General features: G+C 44.9%; 1 protein-coding gene across 1 annotated transcript in view; it reads left to right on the plus strand.

The window, feature by feature from the left end:
* Map3k20 (mitogen-activated protein kinase kinase kinase 20) overlaps nucleotides 1–25571 on the plus strand; it is a 162477-nt gene that overhangs the window by 119495 nt on the left and 17411 nt on the right. The window contains exons 12-16 of the mRNA XM_059260697.1: nucleotides 5814–5858; nucleotides 7904–7934; nucleotides 8027–8166; nucleotides 13926–13988; nucleotides 15333–15425. Of these exons, the coding sequence (XP_059116680.1) occupies nucleotides 5814–5858; nucleotides 7904–7934; nucleotides 8027–8166; nucleotides 13926–13988; nucleotides 15333–15425 (372 nt within the window). The remainder of the gene's footprint in view (nucleotides 1–5813; nucleotides 5859–7903; nucleotides 7935–8026; nucleotides 8167–13925; nucleotides 13989–15332; nucleotides 15426–25571) is intronic.

A 25571-nucleotide genomic window follows, 5' to 3' on the forward strand; every position in this document is an offset into this window, starting at 1 on the left:
ATAACACTCACCTCACCACCCACTAATCAGGAGTTAGTTTAGAACATAGGAACGGCATGGAAATAATGTTTTTTCCTAAATCAATACGTAATCCATATTCTGTATAAAAATTTTAGTGCATTAAAAATCAGCCTGATGGTGATACTAGGGAAAAGTTACTGGATTCTGTACCAGATCTAGGTTTACCATTACCAGGCATATTTCTTCCAGCTCTTAACTGCTGTCTTTTCCCTGGGAGTTCAAGGCCAGCCTGATCTACAGAGTGAGTTCCAGGACAGCCAGGGCTGTTACACAGAGAAACTCTGTCGGGGGAGGTGGGGGGGGGGGGGTCGGCGCACTCAAACATACCTGAGATCTGACTCATATAAACAGGATCCTATAGAGTTCTTACACCATCTGTAACAACTACTAGAAAGCTTTAGATTCAATTAATTTTATAAAGAAATGTCTATTAGCCACATGCAGAATTTCTAATGATGCTAATATAGCTCTAACTCACTTTTTAGATCAGTTTTTGAAATGACAAGCTGTCAGTGTTAGATTTTATTCCAGTGACCTTACAAAGGAGCACAATTCAGAAGTTAAAGAAATCCTGAAAATTGTAAAGGTTCAGAACGAAAATTAGAACTCTAGATTGTGGTAACGATTGTCAGCCAGATGACTGAATACATCACATTTTTTCCCTTTCTTTAAAGCTGAGCATGTAGAATTTGAGGACACCTATGAGAGGTAATGTCACCTTGACCAGCCAGTTTCCCGCCTAGCCTGGTGGCATCCTGCTTGCCAGGGACAGTGCCACCTTGCAAAGATTTCCACCCCAAATCCCCACAGCATCGTCCGTCCCCACTGTGAAGTGTGTTAAGCCTTACACATCTGCTATTCCAGCTCTAGGTCTCCCCCAAAACAAGATTACCCAAGCCTTTTCAGAACGATAATGACACCTCCTGCATTTTAGGAAGTTGTAGCTTTTTCTCAGAACCCTGTTTGTGGAAATGGTTTCATCTCCCCCGTCACGGTTGCTGGTAGGAATCCTATGAAATAACTGCATCCACCTGGGGGAGGGGCGCTGCCCCGTTAAAGTGACTCCACCATAGTACAGCCCTGGTGGAGACCGTCATTCTGCAGAGTCATTTAAAGGAAATTATTTCTATTTTTTAAAGCAAAATCACATTTTTATTGTTTCACAAATCGCCAATGGGATAAGGTTGAAGGTACACACACACGCACATACACACACACACATACACACACACACACACACACACACACACACACACACACACTGCTTTTGATGCTCTGAAAATACTGAGGACAGTTTTTGGTTTGTTTTTTTTTAACCAGTAACTTTTAAAAAAATGCAGTGAATTTGTTAGACTTTAAACACCAGCTGAGGTATTCACACTTGATCCCCATTTAAACCAAAAGGACTAGAGGAAGGTGTGTTTAGGAGAGACCCAGACCCGTTTCCCTTCAAGTTACTATATATGTATATAACTTCAGTTTTCATTAGAGTGCTAAGAATTTTATGAAAGATGGTTTTAAAACCTAGTGATACTTTAAAAACGACTTTTGTCACACTAGACGTGGGCAGCCTTGTGAAACGAGTCCACAAACACACAGTAGGCATAATTCTTTCTATAATCAGGCACCGTCTGCTGCTTTCAAGAAAGACCTTTTTCCTGTGTAGACTATAAGCACTACCACAGAGGCTCCACCCTGCTGGACAGAGCATTGCCCGCTCTAGGTACAGCATTCTGTGATTAAAAAAAAAAAAAAAAAAAAAAAAAAAAAAAAAAAAAAAAAAAAATCTGTGTCTATCAGGAAATCGGGGACAGGCCATGTTTTCTCAGACCCCAACTTTGTGGGTACTCTGTTGCTTGTGTGAAAAACTTTCTGGCATGGGGTTAGTGATTTCAAAGTAGAGGTCAGGCACTGACACAACTGTTTTATAGCGTGTGCAGAATACTCTTAATTCCGAACCGACACACTGCTTTTGCACTATTTAAAAAAAAACAAAAACCTGCTATTAGAAAACATTGCTGTCCCTGAGTTTGAGCTTTGAATAGGTGGCATCATTGCTGCGTTTCATAACAATCTTCTCCCCTTCACTCTATTGCAATGTTATTCTGAGCAAGTCTTATGCCAAATGCCATGTATAATGTTTGTATGGAAGATTAAACTGCACTCCTGTGTGGTAAGACTGTTTAGTTGCCGACTTCGTGGTTGGAATTTGATATTCCAGCACTGAGGTCCACGATGTATTCAGAAATCCAAGTTGGTGTCATACATTTCATTCTGATGTGAACTTCTCTCTGCTTTCCTTTGTTCTAAGACTCCATTTTGCAATAAACGTTTTGACAGTAAAGGCCTTTGTTATGTGTCGCTGTGTACATAAGATCTTTGTTAGCCTGGATCCCAACATCCTTTGAAGAAATCCGTGTCACACACATGCACACGAGTGCTAGCTTTGCTCCCCTGAAGTCTGCTGGAGTATAAATAATGAATTACTAAAGTGATGGGGCAGTCATGAGGGATTTTTTTTTTTTTTTATCCCCAAAGAAAACAGAAAGGCTTAGAACTCATCGACAGCAGATGCACTGATATGGTAACAAGGTACAGGAAACATGAAGGAGACGGTGAGCCTCTGTGTGGCCGGAGATCATTAACTCTTAGCCCCTGTCTTGCCAAATTCAAACCGTCTTGTAGCAGCGCCTGGTCCCAGCCTCCTTCCACTGATCTCTGCAAACATCTGCAGACTCCTGCTGGAGGGAGCTGCAGGCAGAGCTCAGGTCTTCCCTGTGGCATATGTTGACGAGCCAGCCACAGAGCGAGCGGCAAGAACTCTGCCGTCCTTTGCACATTAAAACTGATGGTGTTATTTCATTTACAATCTTTATTCAAGAAATACTTATTCCTCAGTTTTGTTAGCACATATGGAAATGATGTAAAAGTCAAAACACCACACACACACACCCCACATCACATTCACACACACACACACACACACACACACACACACACACACACACACCACATCACATTCACATACACACACCCCACATCACATTCACATCACATTCACATCACATTCATACACACACACACCCCACATCACATTCACATCACATTCATACACACACACCCCACATCACATTCACATACACACGCCCCACATCACATTCACACACACACATACACACCCCACATCACATTCACACACACACATACACACCCCACATCACATTCACACACACACACACACCCCACATCACATTCACACACACACCACATCACATTCACACACACACACACACACACACATCACATTCACACACACCCCCCACATCACATTCACACATACACCCCACATCACATTCACACACACACACACCCCACATCACATTCACACACACACACACACAACCCACATCACATTCACACACACACACACACACACACACACCACATCACATTCACACACACACACACACACACCACATCACATTCACACACACACACACACACCACATCACATTCACACACACACACACACACACCCCACATCACATTCACACATACACCCCACATCACATTCACACACACACACACACACACACACACACACACACATCACACATTCACTGACATCCTGTAGAGACCAGCCTTAATGCAGAGCAGTACTTCTGTATGGCATCTCGATGTCTCTTACTTCACATTTGTGTCTGTGGTGGGATACAAAAGGGATGGCATGTTTCCACAGCTGTATGCAGCTGCCCCATGAAGAAGTGAAGCTTGTCATGCCCTTTCTTTGATTACCATCCACTTTATTGAGCTTCCTTGAGTCACGTGTCCACATTATTAAAGCAGGTGAGTGTGCTAGTGACTCCTTCATGGCACGTGTGTTTCAGAGGAAGGAAGCGCATGGGTGGCAGCGTATGTGGAGAATATGACTGACTTGAGCATTTGCTTTATGTCCTTGTAACCTAGACGTGGTACTCAGAGTCTGCACATCCATGTTTATTTTAAACAGTAGGGTTTAAGATAATAAAACCTGCTCTGCCACACCCAGAATCGGCTTTTCTTTTTCCGCCAACACAATTTCACTGCATCCTGTGCTCCAGTTAAGTGAGCAGGCCACACCCACTTCATCCCCATGGCCAGTATCTTACCTAGCTGTTCTTCTTCACTTTCTCTTTCTCCCCAGGGCCTGCAATCCTCAGCTCAAGCCACTTGCCTCCCATTCCCCTGTCAGCTGCTAGGAAACATCGCTCTCTGTATGCCTATCAACACTGAGCAGACTGCCAAATAATTTGGCAACTGAACACATGCATCCTTCATTCTATAATTGTATCATTCTATAAGACAGTATGATAAAAAAAAAAAAAAAGTACACAGGTGGGGCTGAAGAGAGAATTTGGTGGGTGGGTAAAACGCTTGCTTTGTGTACATGAGGACCTGAGTTCAAGTCCCAGAAGATGCATAAGAAGCCGGCTGTTGTGGCATGGACTTTTATCCCAGTACTGGGGGCAGACAGGCGGATAGGTCTCTGGCACTCACTGCTCAGCCAGCCCAGACTGATCTGTGAGCTCCAGGCCAGTCAGTAGTACCTGAGGAAATGACACCCAAGGTTCTCCTTTGGCCCTCATATACATACTTGCATGTACCCACACACATGCAAATATGCATGTGTACATGCAAATGTGCCAAGTATTGAGTATTAGTAACAACAATAACAAAAAAAAACCAAACATGATAAAAGTGGCCTCTCCCAAATATAATCCACAGATGTTTTGCTCAGTTCTAATGAAATTCCTTATAGGATTTCCTAGCAGTTTGAGCTTGTGGTTATACAATAAATATTTCTAAATTGGAAAGTTTAACTTAGCCACCATCAGATTGTCACACTAGCAGCAAAAGCAACTAAATTCAACTTTTTTTCTTTTTTTATTGTTCTTTGAAAATTTCATACATATATAAAAAGTGTTTAGATCATACCTACCCCCATCAAATTCTTTTTCCCAATTTGTTCACAGGAAAAGACTGTAACAGAGGTTGGGTGATACTGCGGCATATTCTTTCATGAATCATGAATAAACATCTTGATAAGTCAAGTTAGTTGAAGCTATTGGCTATACCAGTGGGACACAGGCCTTTTCAAGTTATGAAAGTATTTGCTTTTTAGCCCTTATTGGGCTGCGCCAGCTGAAGTCCTCTCCAAGCCCCATTGCACATGTGTCCCTGACGGGGAAGTGTTGCAATCAGTGTTAGAGCAACTCTGAACCTAGGATGCCTTAGGACATGGCCTGCCTCATCCACACAACGGGGATGTTTAAGCCCAGGAACCCCTGTGAGAACAGGCAAAATAAGTAACCTGGTTACTTATAGTTGTTTTGGAATGTCCGATGGTAAATTATCCTGTTATCCTACTGCTGGCTGAGAATTCTAAGGCCGCTCTCATAGCTGGTGAATGTCAGAAAGGCCTTGATTCCAAGGCCCTGCTGTGCGATGTACAGCCATTCCTGCCAAGCCCCATGCCAAAGAAGACTACACTAAGTTGTACCAAGTCACCCTTAAGACAGCTTGTAAGGTAGAATGGATTGTGGCCAGGAACTGATTTGCAAATTGGCTGTGGGGCTCAGCATCCTTGGACACTGAGAACCTCCTCTGAAGGTTGAGGGAACTGTCTTCCTCTCAACCTAGCCCCGCCAGAGGAAGCCAGAGCTGCAGGAGAGCTGAGACAGACGAGCCGACAAACCAAAAAGGCGAGGATACTCTTGCTTCCCTTTTTCATTTCCTTCGTATCTCCCACGCAGCTGCTGCCTTCCTTTGAGATCGGTGCATGGACTGAAGACGATGTGGTAAGCTGCTTCTGTTAGTGCCTCATGGGAGCTGGACAGGAAGCTGGCAGATGTGCTCACAAGTTTGCAAGCGCAGCTAGAGAGAGCTGGGTCTGACCAGCAGAAGTTAACAAACTCCCCTCTTTGCATAAATAAATAATATACTAGTGATTGAAAATAAGGACTCAACAGCAAAAGCAACTAGCTCTTCAAATCTTAGGAGGGTTCCATCTTCCTAACTGGCTGTGAAAATACTCCAGAATATAGTAGTACTGACAGCAAGATAAAAGCTATACTACATTATATAATATAAATACATATACATATATATGGAGTATACATATTAAATATTCCAGAATATAGTAATACCAATAGCAAGATAAAAGCTATACTATATTATATAATATAAATGGAGAATATATAAATACTCCAGAATATAGTAGTACCAATAGCAAGATAAAAACTATACTATATTATATAATATATATACATATATATGAAGTATATATATAAATACTCCAGAATATAGTAGTACCAATAGCAAGATAAAAACTATACTATATTATATAATATATATATACATATATATGGAGTATATATATAAATACTTCAGAATATAGTAATAACAATAGTAAGATAAAAGCTATGATTTGGGATGCCAAATACACATACTTGAAAAAATACTCAATTCTTAAACTTTCCTATAACGCCAGCGGCAGACTTGAGCATGGAGGAGAGAGACAGTGACCGGCCGGTGCTCCCTGTATGTGTTAGTCTCTCATCTCAGGCCTGCTCATTAAATGGCAAGATGCCTAACTGCCTTCCTTACCCTGGCTTCCCCAGGAGGAATGGACAGAGTGTACCCCATAATCTTACGTCCCAGGAGGCAGGATACTTAAGTCCACAGGAAGGCTACATGCAGCTCCGGATAGACTCCCTGAGGAGCAATCCCAGGTAGCCAGTTCGGTCTCCCTATCCGCTTCCTTAACGGCAAAAGCATTTTGCGGACTGCTGATGAGAGGCTTTAGGGCCCCGTGCCGGTCCAGGTCCATTTTACAAGCTCAAGGGCATCATTAAATGAAGAAGAAAATAAAGATGAAATGCCAGCTAGCCCTAGCAAGGATGGGCTCCACCCTAGGGAGACAGACCCCCCCCCCCAAGGCATCTCAAGGAAAAGAGTCATGATTAGGAATTCCAGGAGACCTGTTCTAGACCTCAGCCTGGTGTGGGGCTGGGGCATGTTCCCTCTGCCCCTTTATATTTGTCTGAAGTAAGATTCCTTCAGCATTAGGCAGCCGCCTGGGCCCCACCAAGTAAAGAAGCTGGGTCTCAGCATCCTGTTTCTCTCCACTCCTTGAACCCTAGAAGCCGAGCCTCTTGACAGCCCTGGCCCTGTACATAATTGCTTTCTCCCCAGCTACAAGGGTGGTCCATCTCCTTTGAAAGGAAATTGATTTGAAAGAACTGACTTCTAGGAGCTATTTTTAGTCTTTGCGGCAAGGTTAAGTGGCTCCCATGCCATTCAGCCTAAAGTCCATTGTCAAGGGACCCAGGGAACCAGAGTGACTGAAACTGGTCTCTTCTCTGTGTATCTTCACCGAGGTAATGTTAGGCCACCAGGAAACAGGTGTCAAATGATGTACAAGGACAAGGGGACCCCATCTTTTGCATGCCCTCCAAATGGCTGCCATGGCCAAACATGACCTAGTGGGGGTCCTCATTCTGTCCATCTCTCTGTCCACTGCTGTGTGGTCCTTGTTTACTCACACAGTTCCTGAAACAAGTCCCGTGGCAGTCACTACCTGCACATGTAAATGGAAAAGTCATTATAGGATCGCCTGTAGGAGATTCTCTCTTCCAAGGAACTCTCTCAACTTCCCAATGCCCCCCACGGGAGGAATATCTCCAATTCGAAAGCTTGAGGCTTTAAACTACAAAGAGGACTCTTTCATCCTCCCCTATGGCTAAGTTAGAGACATCTGAATCTGTTGGACACGGTTTTCTTGTTGAGAATGACTACTGCCCGTATGTGACCCTCCCGAACCATGTGTGTCTTCTCTTCGCAGTATTTTTGGGTCCAGCAGCTCGTCAGAAAAGGCAAGTGGAATACATTACCTTCTTATTTCTGGAGTTGACTTTGTTGGGCTATGATTTAGCCTCATTTCCTGCCTTCTGCCTTTCTCCCCCAGGTGACTCCTCGGTAGAGATGAGTAGCTATGCAAGCTTGTTTAAGGAAAACAACATCACAGGCAAACGGTTGCTGCTTCTGGATGAGGAAGATTTGAAAGACATGGGCATCGTCTCCAGGGGCCACATCATTCATTTTAAGGTACCTGGTGGGAGAGCATCGATAAATCAACTGAGCATGTGCTGTTGATAGCGGGTCACGTGTTAGCAAACAGAAATGAAAGCATCCCAGTGTGGGACGTTAGGTGCTGAAATGCCTCCAGGCTTGTCCCTAACTAGCTGCCACACTTGTGCCACGCCTGTTCCCACCTCAAAACCCCACAGCAGTTAGCTGAGCACAATGGTGTAACACCCCTATAACTCCAGGAAGCCTCTAGTCTAGGGAAGAAATGGTGTATATGGTTCTGCACAATAACACCCAAGAGGTGCTGCAGAGGAGAGGGGCTGGCTGAGGGCGGACTTCTGGAAGGAAGTCGTGAAGGCTCAGGACAAGGAACATTAGCCAAAGGAAGGAACAGCAAGGTGTGTAAGGGAGAAGAAACAGGGCCAGAGGGCAGGCCTGAGGAAGCTTAGCAGGCCAGAGGACCAGAACTAAGGTAGGGTGATACCCAGAGAACAGCTACCAGACCCGGGACTAGCAGGAGGCCAGTTAGCCCACTTAAAGCTGGAGAGGCCAGGCATTCATGAGAAGTCCTTAAGGAGCCTGGAGCCTGTGCACAGCCCAAGTGAACTCAAAGCCACTGCCACCATCTAAGTCACAGGAGGATGTATGACGTGGGCAGTCATTGTCCTGCAACAGACACTATGTGCTCGTCCGAAGCCCGAAGTAGCTCCAGAAAACCTAACATGCCCCCCAACTTTAGTCTTGAAAAGTTTCAGACTAACCCTGTTTTCCTGGTTGTTGCCATTCTTTCTACAATTTAACCCAGTTCACGGCTGGGGCTGGTTGTACATCGCTGAGGTAGCACTCACAAGTTCTGCACCAAGCACTAAATAAACTTAATTAATTAATTAATTGAACAGCTACCCAGGAACTGGAGCTCTTTGTTTGGCTTTTCAGATAGTTTCTCAAACGTAGTAACAGGTGCAGACATCTGGGGGATGATGTTGTGGGAGATCGGTGTCAAGAGACCTTACAGAGGGTAGGATCATGGTCTGCCCGCAGTCCTGGCAGGAGAACCCCAAGTTCAAGCTCATCAGAGCTATATCCTAATACTGTTACCTATCCCCCCTGCAAAACCAAATAGTGTTCGAGCCCATCTATGTTCCCTAGTGGCTGTATACAGCAGGACTGCATAAAAGGTTGATTGGACCACGGGCCTGAGTATCAGGTGTTTGTAAGGGTCTACACTTGGCTGTATCTAACAAGGGGGAGGCCTTTTGCCCCGCCCCTTGGCATTGTTATAAAAAGCTCTTTGGAATGAAGTCCTGGGCCAGTAGATAAGGATCCAGGCCCACCCAAGGCTATCCTGTATTTTCTATCTGTTTCTCTCCCCTCTTTACTTCTATCTAAATCTCTTATCCCTCATTCCTCAAGAGTCCCTGGGGTAAATAAATGTGGGAGCTGGTCTCCCACAAAATAGGATGGATGAACGGAGGGATTTATACAGATTAGAAAGGGAGGAGGGAATAAATAATGATGAGAGCCTCTCACCCAAATCCACACCTCCACAGAGGTTCTGCCAATAGCCCCCCCTTTACTCTGAGCACCTCACCCTAGCTTCTCTATGGCTGTCCCACTAAAGTCCGAACCAGCCTTCACATTGTTCCAGAGAGCCCAGACCCTTGTAAGAACCACGTCTGCAGTGTCTCAGCGACCTTGGGACAATGGCTGGGCACTCATCCACCAGAGAGCAAGACAAAGCAGGATTGTGATGTTTTCCCCCTACAAGGTGGACAAGAAGACACACGCATGGACATCCACTGCAAAAACTGGCAGAGAACTTAATCTCTCTGGCTTAGGTGTGCCACTGCAGGAAAAATGACTTTCCTCAGTACAGAGGTGTCTGAGCTCCAAAAGAGACGTTGTGTAAATCTTGTCCCCAAAATTTAGTCCTGGGCAGCAGATGCCAAGTAAGATGCACCCACCCACCCTTACCCTCTTCTGTCTTTACCAACTTTCCTCAAGGGTCAGCCAGAGGGGAAGGGAGTTGCAAGCTGTGGTACTTTACCAAATCAGAAGTGGTTTAAATATTCCTAGACCCAGCTAGGACAACAGAAGTGTCCCATCTGTATTGGTTGGTGTCATTAGACATGTCCCAGCTTCCTATTTATGGCTCATCAAATTCAGTCATGTCTGCTTGCAAGACTGAGCCTGTAGAAATTCAAAAAATCACCCTGCCTTAAAGGAATTTACATCCCAGAGAAGAGATAGAACACATGTGCACAACTTCTTACAAGCAGTTGGAAGAAAAGGACAGTCCATTACCCTTGACCAGTGGAGAGAGGCAGAGAGACAGTGATAGAGGATGAAGGGGGATTTGAACTGGATGTGGGGGAAGGATAGAACAGGAGATGTCCATTGGGATGGGAATGACCGACCAAAGAGAATGGAAGGAGTGGTTGCCTCTGTTCAGAGGAGCAGTGGATGGTTCGCTGGTCTGGTGGAAGCTGAAAGCTGGAGCAGACCTGGGATAGCTCAAGTGCAGGGAGGAAGGCCCAGCCCCTGGACTGCTTCCAGCTTCAGGCTGGGTATCTGGATATGACCAGAGCTGGAGAGCATTGAGAACTGACGTGTTGAAACTTGACTTCTGGAGAGGCTGGGTTTGAAGCTCCAGGTAGGAAGTTAAAACAGCAAGAAATAAGGCCTGCCTGACTCCTTAGCAGAAATGGGAATGGAGAACAGAGCAGGCCAGCTGAGCTCTTGATGAAGGAGCACATAGTGGGATGAAGACGTGCTGTGGCATGAATGAGCCTGGAAAGGATGCTTATGGGAAAAGCCAGACACAGAAGGGTCACACTGGTATTCTGTGTACATAACGTATCCAGAATAGCATACCACAGAGATAATATTATAACGGGTCTTTCTTTAGACTAGCTCTCAAATAATGACACTTGGAGACTTTTTATTAATTATGAAAGCCTGGCCTTAGCTAGGCTTGTTCACAACCAGCTCTTCAAACTTAAACTAACCCATTTACATTAATCTACATTCTGCCACGTGGCTCATTACCTCTCCTCAGTACTGCACATCTGACTGTCTGGCACATGTCTGGCTGGCATGCCAGATTCTTTCCCAGAGTTCCTATCTCTCCCGGAAAGTCCCATCTATCCTCTCCTGCCTAGCTATTGGCCATTCAGCTCTTTATTCGGCCAATCAGAAGGTGCCTTAGGCAGGTGAGGAAGGACAGAGACACATCACAGTGTACAAAAAGATTATTCCAACAGAATAAATGTGGCAGTTGCCAGTGGGTGTGACAAGGAGGGCGGGGTAGGGATGGTTTAATGAGTGTCATAGTCCCTTGGGGTGATGGACAGTTTGGAACACCCTGGAGAGGAAAGGGCTGCATAACCCTGTGAAGGAAGGAGATGCCGCTGAAGGAAACAATAGCCACTTGTATGGAATGTGAATTTTACCCCATTCAAAAGTAATACAGGACAGAGGAAGTAGCTCAGAAGGTAAAGGGCTTGCCATACAGGCGTGAGGACGTGAGTTCAATTCCCAGAGCCTGAGTAAAAAGCTGCAAAATTCCAGGCATGGTGCATGTGTAACCTAGTGCTGGGAAGCAGAGACAGGCAGGTTCCTGAGGCCCCAGAGCCAGCCAGACTAGCCTACTGGACGAGCCCCAGGCAGGGAGACACCCTGCCTCAAGAAAACAAATGTCCACGAGAGGAAGAGATGAAGGAAGAGGTGGTGGGAACTTCTTCTAACTAGTTCTGTGTGTACTCGTGGGGCCGTTGGCATGCATGGGCTTCGACCTGAGCCTTTGGAATGCGAGCCATGGGCATTCCGCACAGAGGTGCTCCCCTGGCCCCTGCCAGGTGTCTGCTGCACGCGTGCACACACTGCCCGTGGGAAGCTGTCCCCCTTCCCTGTTCTGTCGCTGAAGAAGGCACAGTCATTGTGTATTCTGAGTCTCTCAACCTAAGAGGAGGCGATAAAACTACAAGCTGGCGCAGGATCACCACTGTCGTTTTTCTCTCTGGGGTCCCTCCCTCGGAGCCTGTCAGCTGCCTTCTCCCTGAGCCTCCTGGGAAGGAGCCGACGTCCGAAACAGAACTAAGTGTCCCATAAGTGTTCCTTACATTGTTGGCGGTTTCATTTTGTTTTAGAAAAAAAAAATGCATCTAGTTTTCCTAGTTTGGGATTCTTAATCCGTACGTGATCGGTTCCCAGAAAAGCTGAGAATTGGCTGACGAATACGCCAAGGCTCGTCATCTAGAGCAGCGGTTCTCACCCCTCCTGATGCTGCGGCCCTTTAATACGGCTCCCCATGATGTGGTGACCCCCAACCACAAAATTATTTCATTGCTACTTCATAACTGCAATTTTGCTACTGTTATGAATTGTAATGTAAATATCTGATATGCAGGATATCCAATATGTGGTCCCTGCAAAAGGGTCATTTGACCTGCCCCCCCAAGGGGTCTTGACCCACAGGTTGAGAACCACTGATCTAAACTGTCTTCTCTACGATTCTTAGTGTTCCTTGCTGGTTCAGGCAGAGGCTGCAGCCTTCCTAATGGCTTTGATAGTCCACTCCTGTGCCCAGTTACATTCCCAATTCCCCCAGGACAGTCATATGCTAAACACTGGAGCATTAACTTGCCCTACCCAGCTCAGGTTTGAAGGACAGCTCTATGTATTGCTTACTCTGAGGTTTAACATCCCTGTCTGGCTTATTGGGTGTTTCATTTCCAACATCATTTTAATTTGGCCTTTCTTCACTCATTTTTTTCATTGAATTATATTTTATATCTTATATTGACTCCCTATTTCATTCAACTCTTGGATTTTGCCTTGAGTTGTCTGAACATAGTTTTAATCATTCTCTTGAATTTTTGGGGAGTTCTTTGAGGTCATTCCCTCCGGGGTCCTATCTTAGTTAGGGTCTTCATTGCTGTGAAGAGACACCATGACCATGGCAACTCTTATAAAGAAAGCGTTTAGTTGGTGTGGCTCGCTTACAGTTTCAGAGGTTCAGTCCATTATCATCATGATGGAGACATGACTGAATGCAGGTAGACATGGTGCTGGAGCTGAGCGAGCTACTTCTTACAGCAACAGGAAGTCGACTGGCTGTCACACCAAGGGAAGCCTGAGCAAAAGAGACCTCAAAGACCACCCCCACAGTGACACACTTCCTCCAACAAAGTCACACCTCCTAATAGTGACACTCCCTTTGGGGACCATTTTCTTTCAAACCACCACTGGTCCTTGATTTTGTGATCAGTAATTTTTGGAGGAGACGTGTTGTCCTGGATTTTCGTTTTCTTTCTTTCTTTCTTTTCACAGATTTGTACATTTGAGATCAGTTGGTTAAGTAGGAGTACAGGCTTAGGTCTGGTGGGCTGGAGATTGCCTACCAGCTGGCACCACCTGGCACCAGGAGAAGTGTGGGCAGGGACTTCAGGACGAAGGAACCCTTCATAGTTGCAACCAGGAGCTAAGCTGACTAGAAGTATGGCCCAAGCAGTAGGGGCCTAGCTGGCCGTACCTGTGGGACAGGAGCTAGATGGGCCATGGTTTACCATCTCTAAAGTGGTTTCCTGTCCTTTCAATGATGGCAAACTACCACCTCCACTTTGACAATCAGACATATGCTCAACCAATGATAGATGTTAACATCCCCAAGATAGTCTATAAACTACATAAAGAGTCCTTTTTTGTGTGCTCAGTAATTTTAATCCCCTGTGGTATCTTCAAATCCTTAATAAAGTCACGTGATTTTGTCCTTCCAGTCAGCTATTGAGAAGCTAGCCCACGATTACCTGAACCTGTTCCACTTCCCACCACTAATTAAGGTAAGTGAGGGTTCCCCACTGGAGGCCCGCTGCTTTTATTGGCCTAAATAAAACCTGCCACATCCACACCCGAGTTTGCTAAAGTCTGGAGCTGTTGTTTGAAGTGAAATTTAATTACATCCATCCAACAAAAGACTCTTTGAGGACTGTGATCTGTACAGATTACACACGTTTGTTCCGCACACTTTGAAATATTAACAGCACATTCATGATAAGAATAGTACCCATCACTAGCGTTGTAGGGGAAGGCCTCTGGCCTCATGCCTGGTTCTAGAGGCCCTTCTCCACCATTTAAGTTGCTAAAGGAAGCCACACACCAGAGCTCTGGGTTGCCACTTACCCTGGGGTGGTGGAGTGGAGGGGTGGAGGGGTGTTATTCAAATAGAACATTAAACACCAGTCCCCCTCCTTATCCGTGGGAATACATCCCAGCAGCCCCTGCAGATGCCTGGAACTGAGATTAGCACCAATCCCTATATATACTGCTTTTTCCTGTGCAAACAGGCCGGTGATAGAGTTTAATATATAAACTGGGCCCAGTGAGAGATTAACAATAACCAGTAATAAAATAAGTGTAACAGTTTACTTATTAAAAACTTGTGAATTGCTTATTTCTATAACTTTTATTTAACACTTTTGGACCAGAGTTGACTGCAAGTAACTGAAACCATGGGAAAGAAAACCCTGAATCAAGAGGGACTACTGTACTTACTGTTGCGAATATAGCCTAAGGGTACATGACACGCTTCATTATAAAAGTAGCAAATACTGGTAGGTAATACCCAGAGCTGTACTAGTTCACCAACAACCATGGCTTCCCATCTCTCAGCCTTGGGTCTCGCAGTCTACATACACTGGAGAAGCTGCAGAGTTCTTCTCTGGAAAGAGTGTATAAATACCTTGAGTATTTTGAAGCTCTCAGTCTGCATCCAGTGCAAAATGTGCTTCTAGAATGAAATGCACAATGCCAGATGCATCCAGAAAACCACGCCAGTGACACTGAGCGGAACAACATAAGAGAAATCATTCAGCCGAGTTCTCAAAGCTCTGTCATCTCTCTTGTTTCCAGCCGTTAGTTACAACTTGTATCATAATCTAGTAATAAAAGTTCAATTAGAGATTAGAATGGAAAAACCTGTTAGCACCAGGAGCTATCAGAACTGCAGAAGTGTAGGCAGGGGTTTCAGGGCTAGGGACCCCTTAACAGTCAGAACCAGGAGCGGGACTAACCAGCAAGTGCGGGTCGACAGCAGGGCCCTGCTGGGCTCTTCTCCGTGGCAGGGGTAAAGAGAAGTCAAGGTGAGAACCCCGTCTCTGAGAACAATATCTGCTTTTCTATTTTAGGATTCAGGAGGGGAGCCTGAAGAAAACGAGGAAAAGATTGTGAACCTTGAACTTGTCTTTGGTTTTCACTTGAAGCCAGGAACTGGCCCACAGGTAACGGTTCAAATCCTTTGGGTAGTTTCAATCTGTAACTCAGCGGTTTTCTACACCAGCCCCAACCACCGGGTAACAGGATTCAGAATAAAAGTGTAGACTCAAGACTTCGTAAAAGAGAACCGAGCTGACAGGTTGCCGGCTTCCTCTGGAATCCAATCTGAGAAATCTGTAATTTCTGTCAGTAAAGAATACTGGGGGAGACCACCCAAACGCTCAAGGGGGCACAGAGCAAAACACAGGCAGCGTGAGTTTCGGTGATTGCTCACTCTGCTCTCTGGCTCCTGGCTTGTGAGGAAAGGAAGTATGAAACCACACAGAGAACAGAACGAAGACAAAGTGGAGATCTGGAATTTCAGCTCCAGTAGGACAGCAGGGCATTTGACTTGCACTCATTCAGTGAGGCTTTTACGTCACATCATTTTCAGCCTGTAGGGGAAAACCTGCCTAGGTAGCAGTGGGCTTGCGTTACTTCAGATTACTGTAAACAGCAAATAACTTCTATTATTATGTGTCTTGCAAAGAGTATTGGTTTGAATTACCTTTTCTCATTGCTGCGAGGGAATCCTGACAGAAGCCACTTAAGAAAGAAGGCTTATCTGGGTTTGTGGTTTAAGAAGGGATACAGTCCATCACGTGGGGGAAGATATGACCGTGCGCGCGACACGGCTAGCCACATTGCGGCCACACTCAGGCATCAGAGAAACTGGATGCTAATGCTTGCACTTGTCACTCTGTCTGGGAGCCCCCCACACTCAGGGTGGGTTTTCCCTCCTCCGTTAAATCTCTCCGTTAATGCCTTCAGAGACATACCCAGAGACCCAGAGGATGCCTCCTAGATGATTTCTGAATCCAGTCAAGTTGACAAGGAAGATGAGTCATGTAAATATAATTGTGGCTATATAAATGTGGCTCTTCCCTAATTTGCAGATGTGGACGTCGAGACTCTGAAGGGTTAAATGCCTTGTCATCCTAGTGCTTCGTAGCCAGAAAGTTAAGAATTTGTTTGATTTGGGGTTTGTTTTTGTTTGTTTACGGTGTGTGTGTGTGTGTGTGTGTGTGTGTGTGTGTGTGTGTGTGTGCGCGCACGTGCATGCATATGAATACCAGTACCCTTAGAGTCTAGAAGAGGGTGTTCCCTGGAGCTGAAGTTACAGAAGTTTGAACTACCTGATGTGGATGCTGGGAATCGAATTCAGGTCCTCTGGAAAAAGAGCAAATGCTCATAACCGCTGAGCCATCTCTCTAGCCCCAGCCTGTCTTTAGCTACTGTATAACTTGTACTTTTGCTTTGAGGAGTCAAGGGACTTATATTAACTTCTCGCACCTGTAGCTTACGGCTGGCGAAGGGTTGCATGGGCCTGGCTGGTCTCCAGGCCATTGCTTAACAAAACCTTGCATGTTTTCAAGCCAGTCCCAGGACCTAGACCTTGGGAACTGGGAATGACTGTAAGTTGTGAAGGTTCTGCCTACACCACTGAAGCATATCGATGTACTAAAGCTTGGGGAAAGGGACTCCGTGTGTCCTCTCCTCTGCCCATAACATGTAAATAAGGGAGAGCTGTTCTTACTGTCTGTCTGCTCTTGTTAGAAGCAGAAAGAATGAGGGCAGGGTCAAGTTCCTCTCTCTCTCTGGGAGCACTGAAGGGCCTTCCAACCGCGCCGCACACTCAAGTCTATCCGATGGCAAACAAGGTGTGTGTTACTATCCACCTTCCTTAATATCCTCAAATCCATGATGATCTATAAGCTTTCTTTACTGTAGCTCTTTTTATGATTTGTAGGGAGGGAACGTTTCCTTGAGAGACATTGTCAAGAAAGGTTTTCAAACAAGAAAATGTTTTCAATTAGTAAAAATATGTACTTGTTAATGTGGAAATCTGAAAAATATTTTTTAGTAAAACTCAGAAGCTATGAAGATATTTGAGAATAAATACAGTGACCTTTTTTTTTTTTTTTTTTTTTGGTTTTTCGAAACAGTGACCTATTTTTTTAACCATAATAATATGGACCTTTTAAGTTCTGGGCTATGTACAAGTACAACTTTCTATAGTCTGCTGTCCCTGGTCACCTACCCAGAATTGTCATTCTACCCATTCGTTCAGCTGTCCGTTACTGAGGGCGACTGTATGCCTAGATTTATGATAAATGCTCAGACTACAAAGTCAGAAAGCACAGTCTTGGCTTACAAGGAACCCATAGCATCTCGAGGGAAATAGACCAGATCAGTGAGTGGCTGTGCTACAGAATGATGAAACTTTCCAACACCACATACATCAGTCTATGCACACACACTGGATACATATCCACTTGTGGATGAGAAGGAAGTGAGGGATGGTCTTAAAGTCTCCCTGGTAAAATGATGCTAAAATCCAAAGTTTAGAACCCCTGGGATTTGTTTGGTAGGAAGAGGGTGTGGAAGGCAGAGGGACCAGTATACATGAAGCGAGGCAAACACAGGAAGCTCCCCTTGGGCTCCTTTCCATGGACCTGACTCAAGTCTTTTCCCCTTGGGAAGACTCGACGCAGAGCAGGGAAGTGGTGTGGTTAGAGTTAGGGCCAGAGAGGGGCTGCTGAACACAAAGGACCCATTTATTGTGCCAAGCTAAAGGGACTGAAGGGTTTCAAACAGAGCAGGTAAGATCTGGTTTGTGTTTTTAAAACATTGCTCAGTAGTACGGGAGGGGAATCCAGGAAGGGCCAGGCCGGTGTGGGGAAGAACTGTGAGTCAAGAGGAGAAGCAAGTTAAAAGTGATGAGTATAACTGGACAGTGGCAGCGTACACCTTCAATTCCCAGCACTCGGGAGGCAGAGGCTGTCTGTGAGTTCTAGGACAGTCTGATCTACAAAGCAAGTTCCGGGATAGCCAGGGCTGTTACACAGAGAAACTCTGTCTCGAAAAACAAACAAACAAACAAACAAAACCCAAAAACAAAAATCCAGTGATGAGGACAAACTGGGACACCCTGAGAACTGATGAGACTTAACCCTCAGGGAGACGGGGTGAAGAGGAGGAGAGAGGAGCCAGGTGTGGGACAAAGGTTTCTAGCCGAGCCGCTGGACAGATGGTGTGATGGAGGGACAGATCAAAAGGAAGCCCTGTTGTGTGGGTGCCGTGCCAGGGTGCCAAAAGCATAAGGAAGAAACTGGCATGGGGTCAGGAAATGCTTTGGGGAAGGCCTCCATTTTGAACTGGAGCTTGAAGAGGTTGATTGGGCCTCTACAAAATACTTACCTGAATATAATGAATAAAAGCCGTCTAGAGACTTTCTGAAAAGCTTAAGTATTTTATGAACGCCATCTCATCAGTCCCCCGGCATTTACGTCAGATGCACGGGACACAACATTATCATCATTGATTGAGGAACAGATAACAAGACAAAGTGTGTGACTAGCCTGGGATGGGGTGACAACAGATAGGGCCAAAAACTGTGGCTTAGTTTTTGTTTTTATTGTATATGCGCTAACTCATTTAAGCCATCTCTAAACTCAAATAAAACAGTCACAGAATAGATTACTGTCTAGTTCTTCAGTACTCCATTACGGCACGCTACACCCTAAATTACAAAACACTTCTTCATAAGCATGCTCTGAATGGAAATTATAGTTCATATGAGAAATCTTATTACCTTGACCCATTAAAGGTAGAGTAGAACCCATTTAAAAAAAGACTTCCTCAAAACCCCAGTTAACCGGGTTCTCATAAACCTACCTTTGCAACCACCTCCGTGACTAGAAAAACAAAAACAAAACTCCCAAGAAGCACTGGGATTCTGAAATCCTCCCCGAACCCTTTGCTTCATGGCACCTTTTCTTCCACAAGTAAAATGAGAAGTATGTTCCAACAGGAGCCACTGGGAATCATGTGTGACAGCGATTCCTCTCATGGAAATAATGACGACTTCTTCTCTCTGCCTCTGAGAAGGAGTATCGAGTAACTATACCGAGCAGTGGTGTTAGTCAGCTTGGCGCTGCTGTAACAAAGTGCCCGCAGAAATGACTTAAGGGAAGACAGCTGCATTTTGGAGCACGGTTTCAGAGGATGTCAGACCATTGTGTTGGGGAAGGCATGTGCAGCAGTTCAGTTCTTAACGGGGAGCTTGTGGTAGAGGATGCTGACATCAGGGTAGACAAGGAAGCAAAGAGCATGATGGCAACAAGAGGCCAGATAGAGCCTTCGAAGGCCCGCCCCTAGATAGAACCTTCGAAGGCCCGCCCCTAGCGACCTTCTTCCACCAATGAGACCCCACCTCCTAAACATTCCACAGCTTTCCAAAAGAGAAGCACTGAGACTAGAGCAATGACTCAGAGGTTAAGAGCACTGGCTGCTCTTCCAGAGGTCCTGAGTTCAATTCCCAGCACCCACATGGTGGCTCACAACCATCTGTAGTGGAACTTGATGCCCTTTTCTGGCATCAAGGCATACATGCAGTTAGAGCACGCATACATTAAACAAAGAAACAAATAAGTCTTTTAAAAGAAAGAAAAAGAGAGAACCACCAACTAAGGAAAAAGTGTCCCAGACAGGAGCCTGCTGAGGTTATTTCAAGTGTTGTGCCATCTCAATAACTTGAGGCCTACCAAGAACAAAAATTAAAATGTGACTTTATGTACAAATAGCTGCAGAGGAATAACCCTCGTGTTGTAAGAGGTCAACCTACGTTCTAAGAATTTGGATGAAATTACTTTTGTTAGCTGCCGTTTTCCACCAAATGGTTTATGGCGTGAGGCTGAGTCAAAGAACCTTAGGAACCCATCCAGGTCTGAATGTGTGCGCCTTCACCAGGAGCCAAGATGGCTGCCTGACACCCAGGCCATGGTCTTTGTCTTTACTGCTGCCCCCTTCTGGAGATGCAGGATCTTCCAGCCTTCGGCACCATGCAGGACCCAGGCTTCCTCCCACAAGCAAAATGTCCTTTTTCATTTTCTGTCCTAAAACAACCTAGCAGGGAGGGGAAAAGCATGTTTGTGCCAATGGCGATACTCAAATGAGAATGGCCTTACTCTGTTTCAGTGCTTCTCAACCTTCCTGACGCGCTATCTTCTAATACAGATCCTCATGTTGTGGTGACCCCCAACCATAAAAATTATTTCGTTGCTACTTCATAACTGTAACTTTGCTACTGTTATGAATTGTAGTGTAAATATCTGGTGTGTAATCCTTGTGGAGGTCTCGACCCATTGGTTGAGAACTGCCACTATTTGACCCTTTCTAAAGAGCAAAGTTAATTATTTATTTAAATAGGGAGCGCGCGCGCACGCGCGCGCACACACACACACACACACACACACACATCTATGGAAATTATGACAGTTAAACTGGGAGAAATTGGGTCTTCCTAAGCCTGAGTGTCTCCCATGTGAGAGGCAGGAGATAGCTCTAATTCCTCTGATACCTATTACCACGTGGTACTTCTGACAGACACTTTGCAAACATATTTAATGCCATCTTTTCAACTCAGCATGATAGAGAACAGCAGCCTGTATTAGCCTTTCCAGGAGGAAACCACAGAGAGAGCTGAAGTGCCTTGTCCAGAGCCTCCACCTAATAAGGGGCAGCTCCAGCTACCGCCTCCTTCTGGAAAGTGCCATCATCCCCTCCGAGAACATGCATTGGTGATCAGTTGGATTTTGATCAGTTAATACTATACTCTGGCAATTTCTGTTTTGTGTGAAAAAGGCTTTGTGTTTTGTGCTGTAACGCCTTTGGCTTGGTACAAAGGAAAGCGGCTTCTAGAAACTCAGGCAGCTCCATGCACACCCCAGGGCAGCAACCACCCTTTTTATTGAAATATTCAGCTGCATAGAGTTTATTATTATGTCTCTTATCAGCTCACCAGTCAGGAGTATTGATGCTCAATTTGCCAAGGGATAAACTATCAAATCACCCAGTACTTTTCTCACCAAGCTCTTCTGGGACTTTGTGTCATGAAAATGCAAAAGCATAGTGAAGCAGGCGCGGCAGGACGGCATCCGTTGCCTGTGAGTGCCAAACTGTCACGCTCTATCCCGGAGTCCTTCTCTGTCCCTGTCCCCAGTAAGACAGAAGAAGCATGATAGGGCTGTGTGCCGGCAGGCCTGCACTCATCACTTGCCCTAGCAGAAACATCACCTCCTGTCTCCCAGCATTTCCCCACAGGGAACTGGGTCCAGGCCAAGGACCCCTCTCCACGTGGCCATCACTTCGAATTTACTTTGGAGGGGTTTTCTGAGGAGACAGAAGACCTCTCCTGGGAGGCCCAGGAGGACAAAATAAGGAGGATTCTGAGGCAGATTGGCAATGTTCCTCAGGAGGCTGGCTGTCCCTGGAGGACTCTCCCTGACTCTCTTCCTCTTCCTCCCCAAGTCTTGTCCTGTGTGAACCTGGCTGTTTCTCTGCCACCACAGAAGCAGTGCGGTATCCTACCGCTCCGGTCCTTATGAACCAAAAATGCATCTACCTCTGCCTCTCACTTGTATTGTGCTAAGGCCTTTATTAGAATACTTACAAAATGTTGCATTTAATAAACCGAATTGAATCACCAGACCCTTTCTCAGAATACTATAAATATCGGAAACTGTCAAATAGGGTTTTTTTTTTACACTATTATGTAATTTTTGTAAATGGATAGATAAAAATAGCTAAAATAACAGGGCCTCAAGAAAAAGGATTCTGTAAGCATGCATAAAGCCAATGCCTTCTGTCGATTCCAGAACAGCTGAGAGCAGAGCTTTTCTCTACTCTGATGGTTATTGGAGGTATTATAAATTCAGCAGAAGGAAGTTCATTCCCCATGATGAGCTATGGAGGAGGGGCTATGCACAGAGACATGTCTTTGTACATGTACCTAAGTATTAAAGCTTGCAGTGGCATGATTCTAGACGACATACAGGTTTTAGGGAGGAAGAAACAGGGAAGGATTAACCAAACCATACGAGGCTTGATTTGCAAAGGGAGTAAGTCCTAAAAAGCCACAGCATGGCACAGTGTCGTAGTTAACACTACTGAATTGGGAACTTAAAATTTCACAAGAGCCGGGCGGTGGTGGCGCACGCCTTTAATCCCAGCACTCGGGAGGCAGAGCCAGGCGGATCTCTGTGAGTTCGAGGCCAACCTGGTCTACCAAGTGAGTTCCAGGAAAGGTGCAAAGCTACACAGAGAAACCCTGTATTGAAAAACAAAAAAAAAAAAAAAAAAAAAACAAAAAAAAAAATTTCACAAGAAAGGGGAAATTTTTTTTTTCTTTTTCTTCTTCTTGTTTTTTTTTTTTTTTTTTTTTTTTTTTCTTTTTTCTGGAGACAGGGTTTCTCTATGTAGCTTTGCACCTTTCCTGGAACTCACTTGGTAGCCCAGGCTGGCCTTGAACTCACAGAGATCCGCCTGGCTCTGCCTCCCGAGTGCTGGGATTAAAGGTGTGCGCCACCACCACCCGGCTTCTTTTGGTTTTTGAAGATAGAGTTTCACTGTGTAGCCCTGACTGTCCTGGATCTCGCTCTGTAGACCAGGCTGGCCTCGAACTCACAAAGATCCACCTGGCTCTGCCTCCTGAGTGCTGGGATTAAAGGCCTGTACCGCCACTGCCTGGCTAGGAAGGGGAATCTTAAGTGTTTGTATCACAGAATTAACAAGAAGAAAGAAAGCGAAAGCTGGAGGAAACTTGAGAGGTTTGGCCAGGGAGCTGCAGGCTGCAGTAGTGGTTTCCAGTTTGGTCCAGCTATTCACATTAAATACGTCCAGCTTTAACATGCCAATCAAAGTGCCCTAAAGTAGTCTTTTAAAAAGAGAAAGAAAAATGAGTTTTAATTGACGGCACAGAAGCAAATGCAGTTACAGTTTTATAAGTCACTGCTGATTTCTAATTACAGAGTGTGGCAGTGTGCTCTGTCCAATGGGTTGGATGGCCGCCTGTAGCGCTAGAGCGGAACAGGGTGCAGTGCTCAGCACGTGCTTGCTGATGGCCTGACAGCCACTTGTACATGCCAGGGACTGCTAGGTAGCACTTCCAGATTTGGGTGATGTAAATATGTCTACCATGACTGATTTCAAGTTACCAACCTGACATCACTGAACTTTGCTGGGAAGAGATGTGAGAATCAGCTGAGGGGAGCTGCCTCTCGCATACTCTGGGATCCTTCTTAATCTTCCTCAGGATTATGAACACCTTTAAGAATAGCAGACGCCGATGTAGCACATGGGAGCAAACACAGCCTTAAATAAATGACAGACATGTCCGTGCTGTTTATCAGGATTCTGTTAGCTCGGGGACAGCTCTAAGTCTTTTAATGAAGCCATGGTCACCTGTCTCCTGAATCAACACTGACTCACATTGTCTCACACTGACCATATTGTGTGAATCAAAAGTCAGGATTTAGATTTGTGAAAAGTAAAAAACGGACTCATAGAGACAGAGGGGGAAATCTAAATGTGTGCCTGTCTATTGAAACCCTCTGGGGTCAGCATAGTCGGTGATTCCTAGATGGTAGGTAGAGTTGTGGGTATTTTTTTGCTTTTAGAAGCCCCTGTGTACCGCTGGTCAGTTTTGTATTGAGATTTACAGGTCTTGAGAATAATGAACTAAAAACAAAAAACCAGACAGATTAGTTACAATAAAATTCAAGGCACTAGAATGCAAAGACAAGACACTCTACCAAGAGTGTCTTTGGAGATTGGATTGAAAATGGCTCCACTGATGGGCAGTGCTTATTCCCAGGTCGGGGCTCTTTTAGAAATCTACCATTTACCACCACCCCTAGAATCATGGGATAGGAGAACAACTTAACAGGTAGCCATCTTTATATTCTGAGGGTCCTGAGTAAAAGTTGAAAGGCAACAAATATCTCAGCATTGAAAGAGTTGGATGAGCACTTAGCGAAGTCAGGTCAGTGTCTATCTTCATTAAGAAACCCAATCCAACACAGAATGTTCCTAATTAAATATTGCAAATCAATAGCAAAACTATTCATATATATATATATATATATAACAACTACCTTCCACTTTTAAATACAGTTTTTTTAAAGCCCTTTCTGAGCCTGTTAACTAACATCCGAACCACCTTAGATACTCTAGCATAAGCGCCCTCTGAAAGTGGGTCTCACTGGATTTGTCTCGCTTTATATCCCTAAGGTCCCTTTTCATACACAACTCCCATAACAACCCCCCAAAAGGCGATACAACAACCTTATCTCCACTGGTGTCTGCTTGGCACCGGTCTTCCCTGACCTTCGACACGAGCCATTGTTAAGGGTATAACACATTTACATATTTTGCAATAAAACATCAGTTATTTGCATTACTGTGTCAAGTTTTATTTGATTCTTTCACCTAAAAATGACTCATTTTCCTTTCTTGTATTTTAAAAACCAACTACTCTAAGCTTGTTTGAGAATAATCAAAAATTGCCCATTTAGCTAGAAGTCATTTTCTTTTCAAAAGGCAAATGTTATTTAATCTTTCAGCTGTTCATTGTGCCATCATAAATACTTTCTTTTCAGCACAGTTGTGGGGACTGAAATGAGCCCACTAATTGCCTCCCATTTCGACTGACATGTGGTGGTTTAGTGGAAAGGGAACCCAGCAGGGAGAAGGAAATGGGAGGCTGAGAAAATGAGAGCTAATTATTTCCCCCTGCCTCATGTCAGGCTCCGTGTCGGCCTTGTTTTTACAAACTGGAAGGTTTAGCACTAAATAAAACAAACTGGCGTCATGTTTTTATAGACTGGCAGTGTCATGGAAGCAGCTGCACATCTCAAAGACAATATAATGCCTGCGTTCGCATGGACACCATCTGACAGACACTGTGAGCCACGGCTAATGAGGATATCACAGTGGTGCCAAAGTGAAAGGTGCTGAATTATGTATGATTCTTCATCAGTGCAGCAATAGTCCTGTACATCATTATGAGACATTGTTTTGCTGGAGAGATTAAAACATTCTTAGTTCCAGACCCTGCAACCTATACGCGCTGAAAGAGGTTATTAATGGAATTTTTAGGGAGACTTTCTTGTGGATTTCTTTTGGGTTGAAAAAACCAATTTCATGGGACAAAGCCACGATGGGTCATGACACTGTATAGATAAAGAAGAGAAGCAAATTAACCATACTTGTATTATCTTCCTTCCAAAGACAGCATAATAAAATATAGTGTAGCGGGGTTATACTTAATG

Source organism: Peromyscus eremicus, chromosome 4 (genome assembly GCF_949786415.1).
Source record: "Peromyscus eremicus chromosome 4, PerEre_H2_v1, whole genome shotgun sequence".
Taxonomy (NCBI): domain Eukaryota; kingdom Metazoa; phylum Chordata; class Mammalia; order Rodentia; family Cricetidae; genus Peromyscus; species Peromyscus eremicus.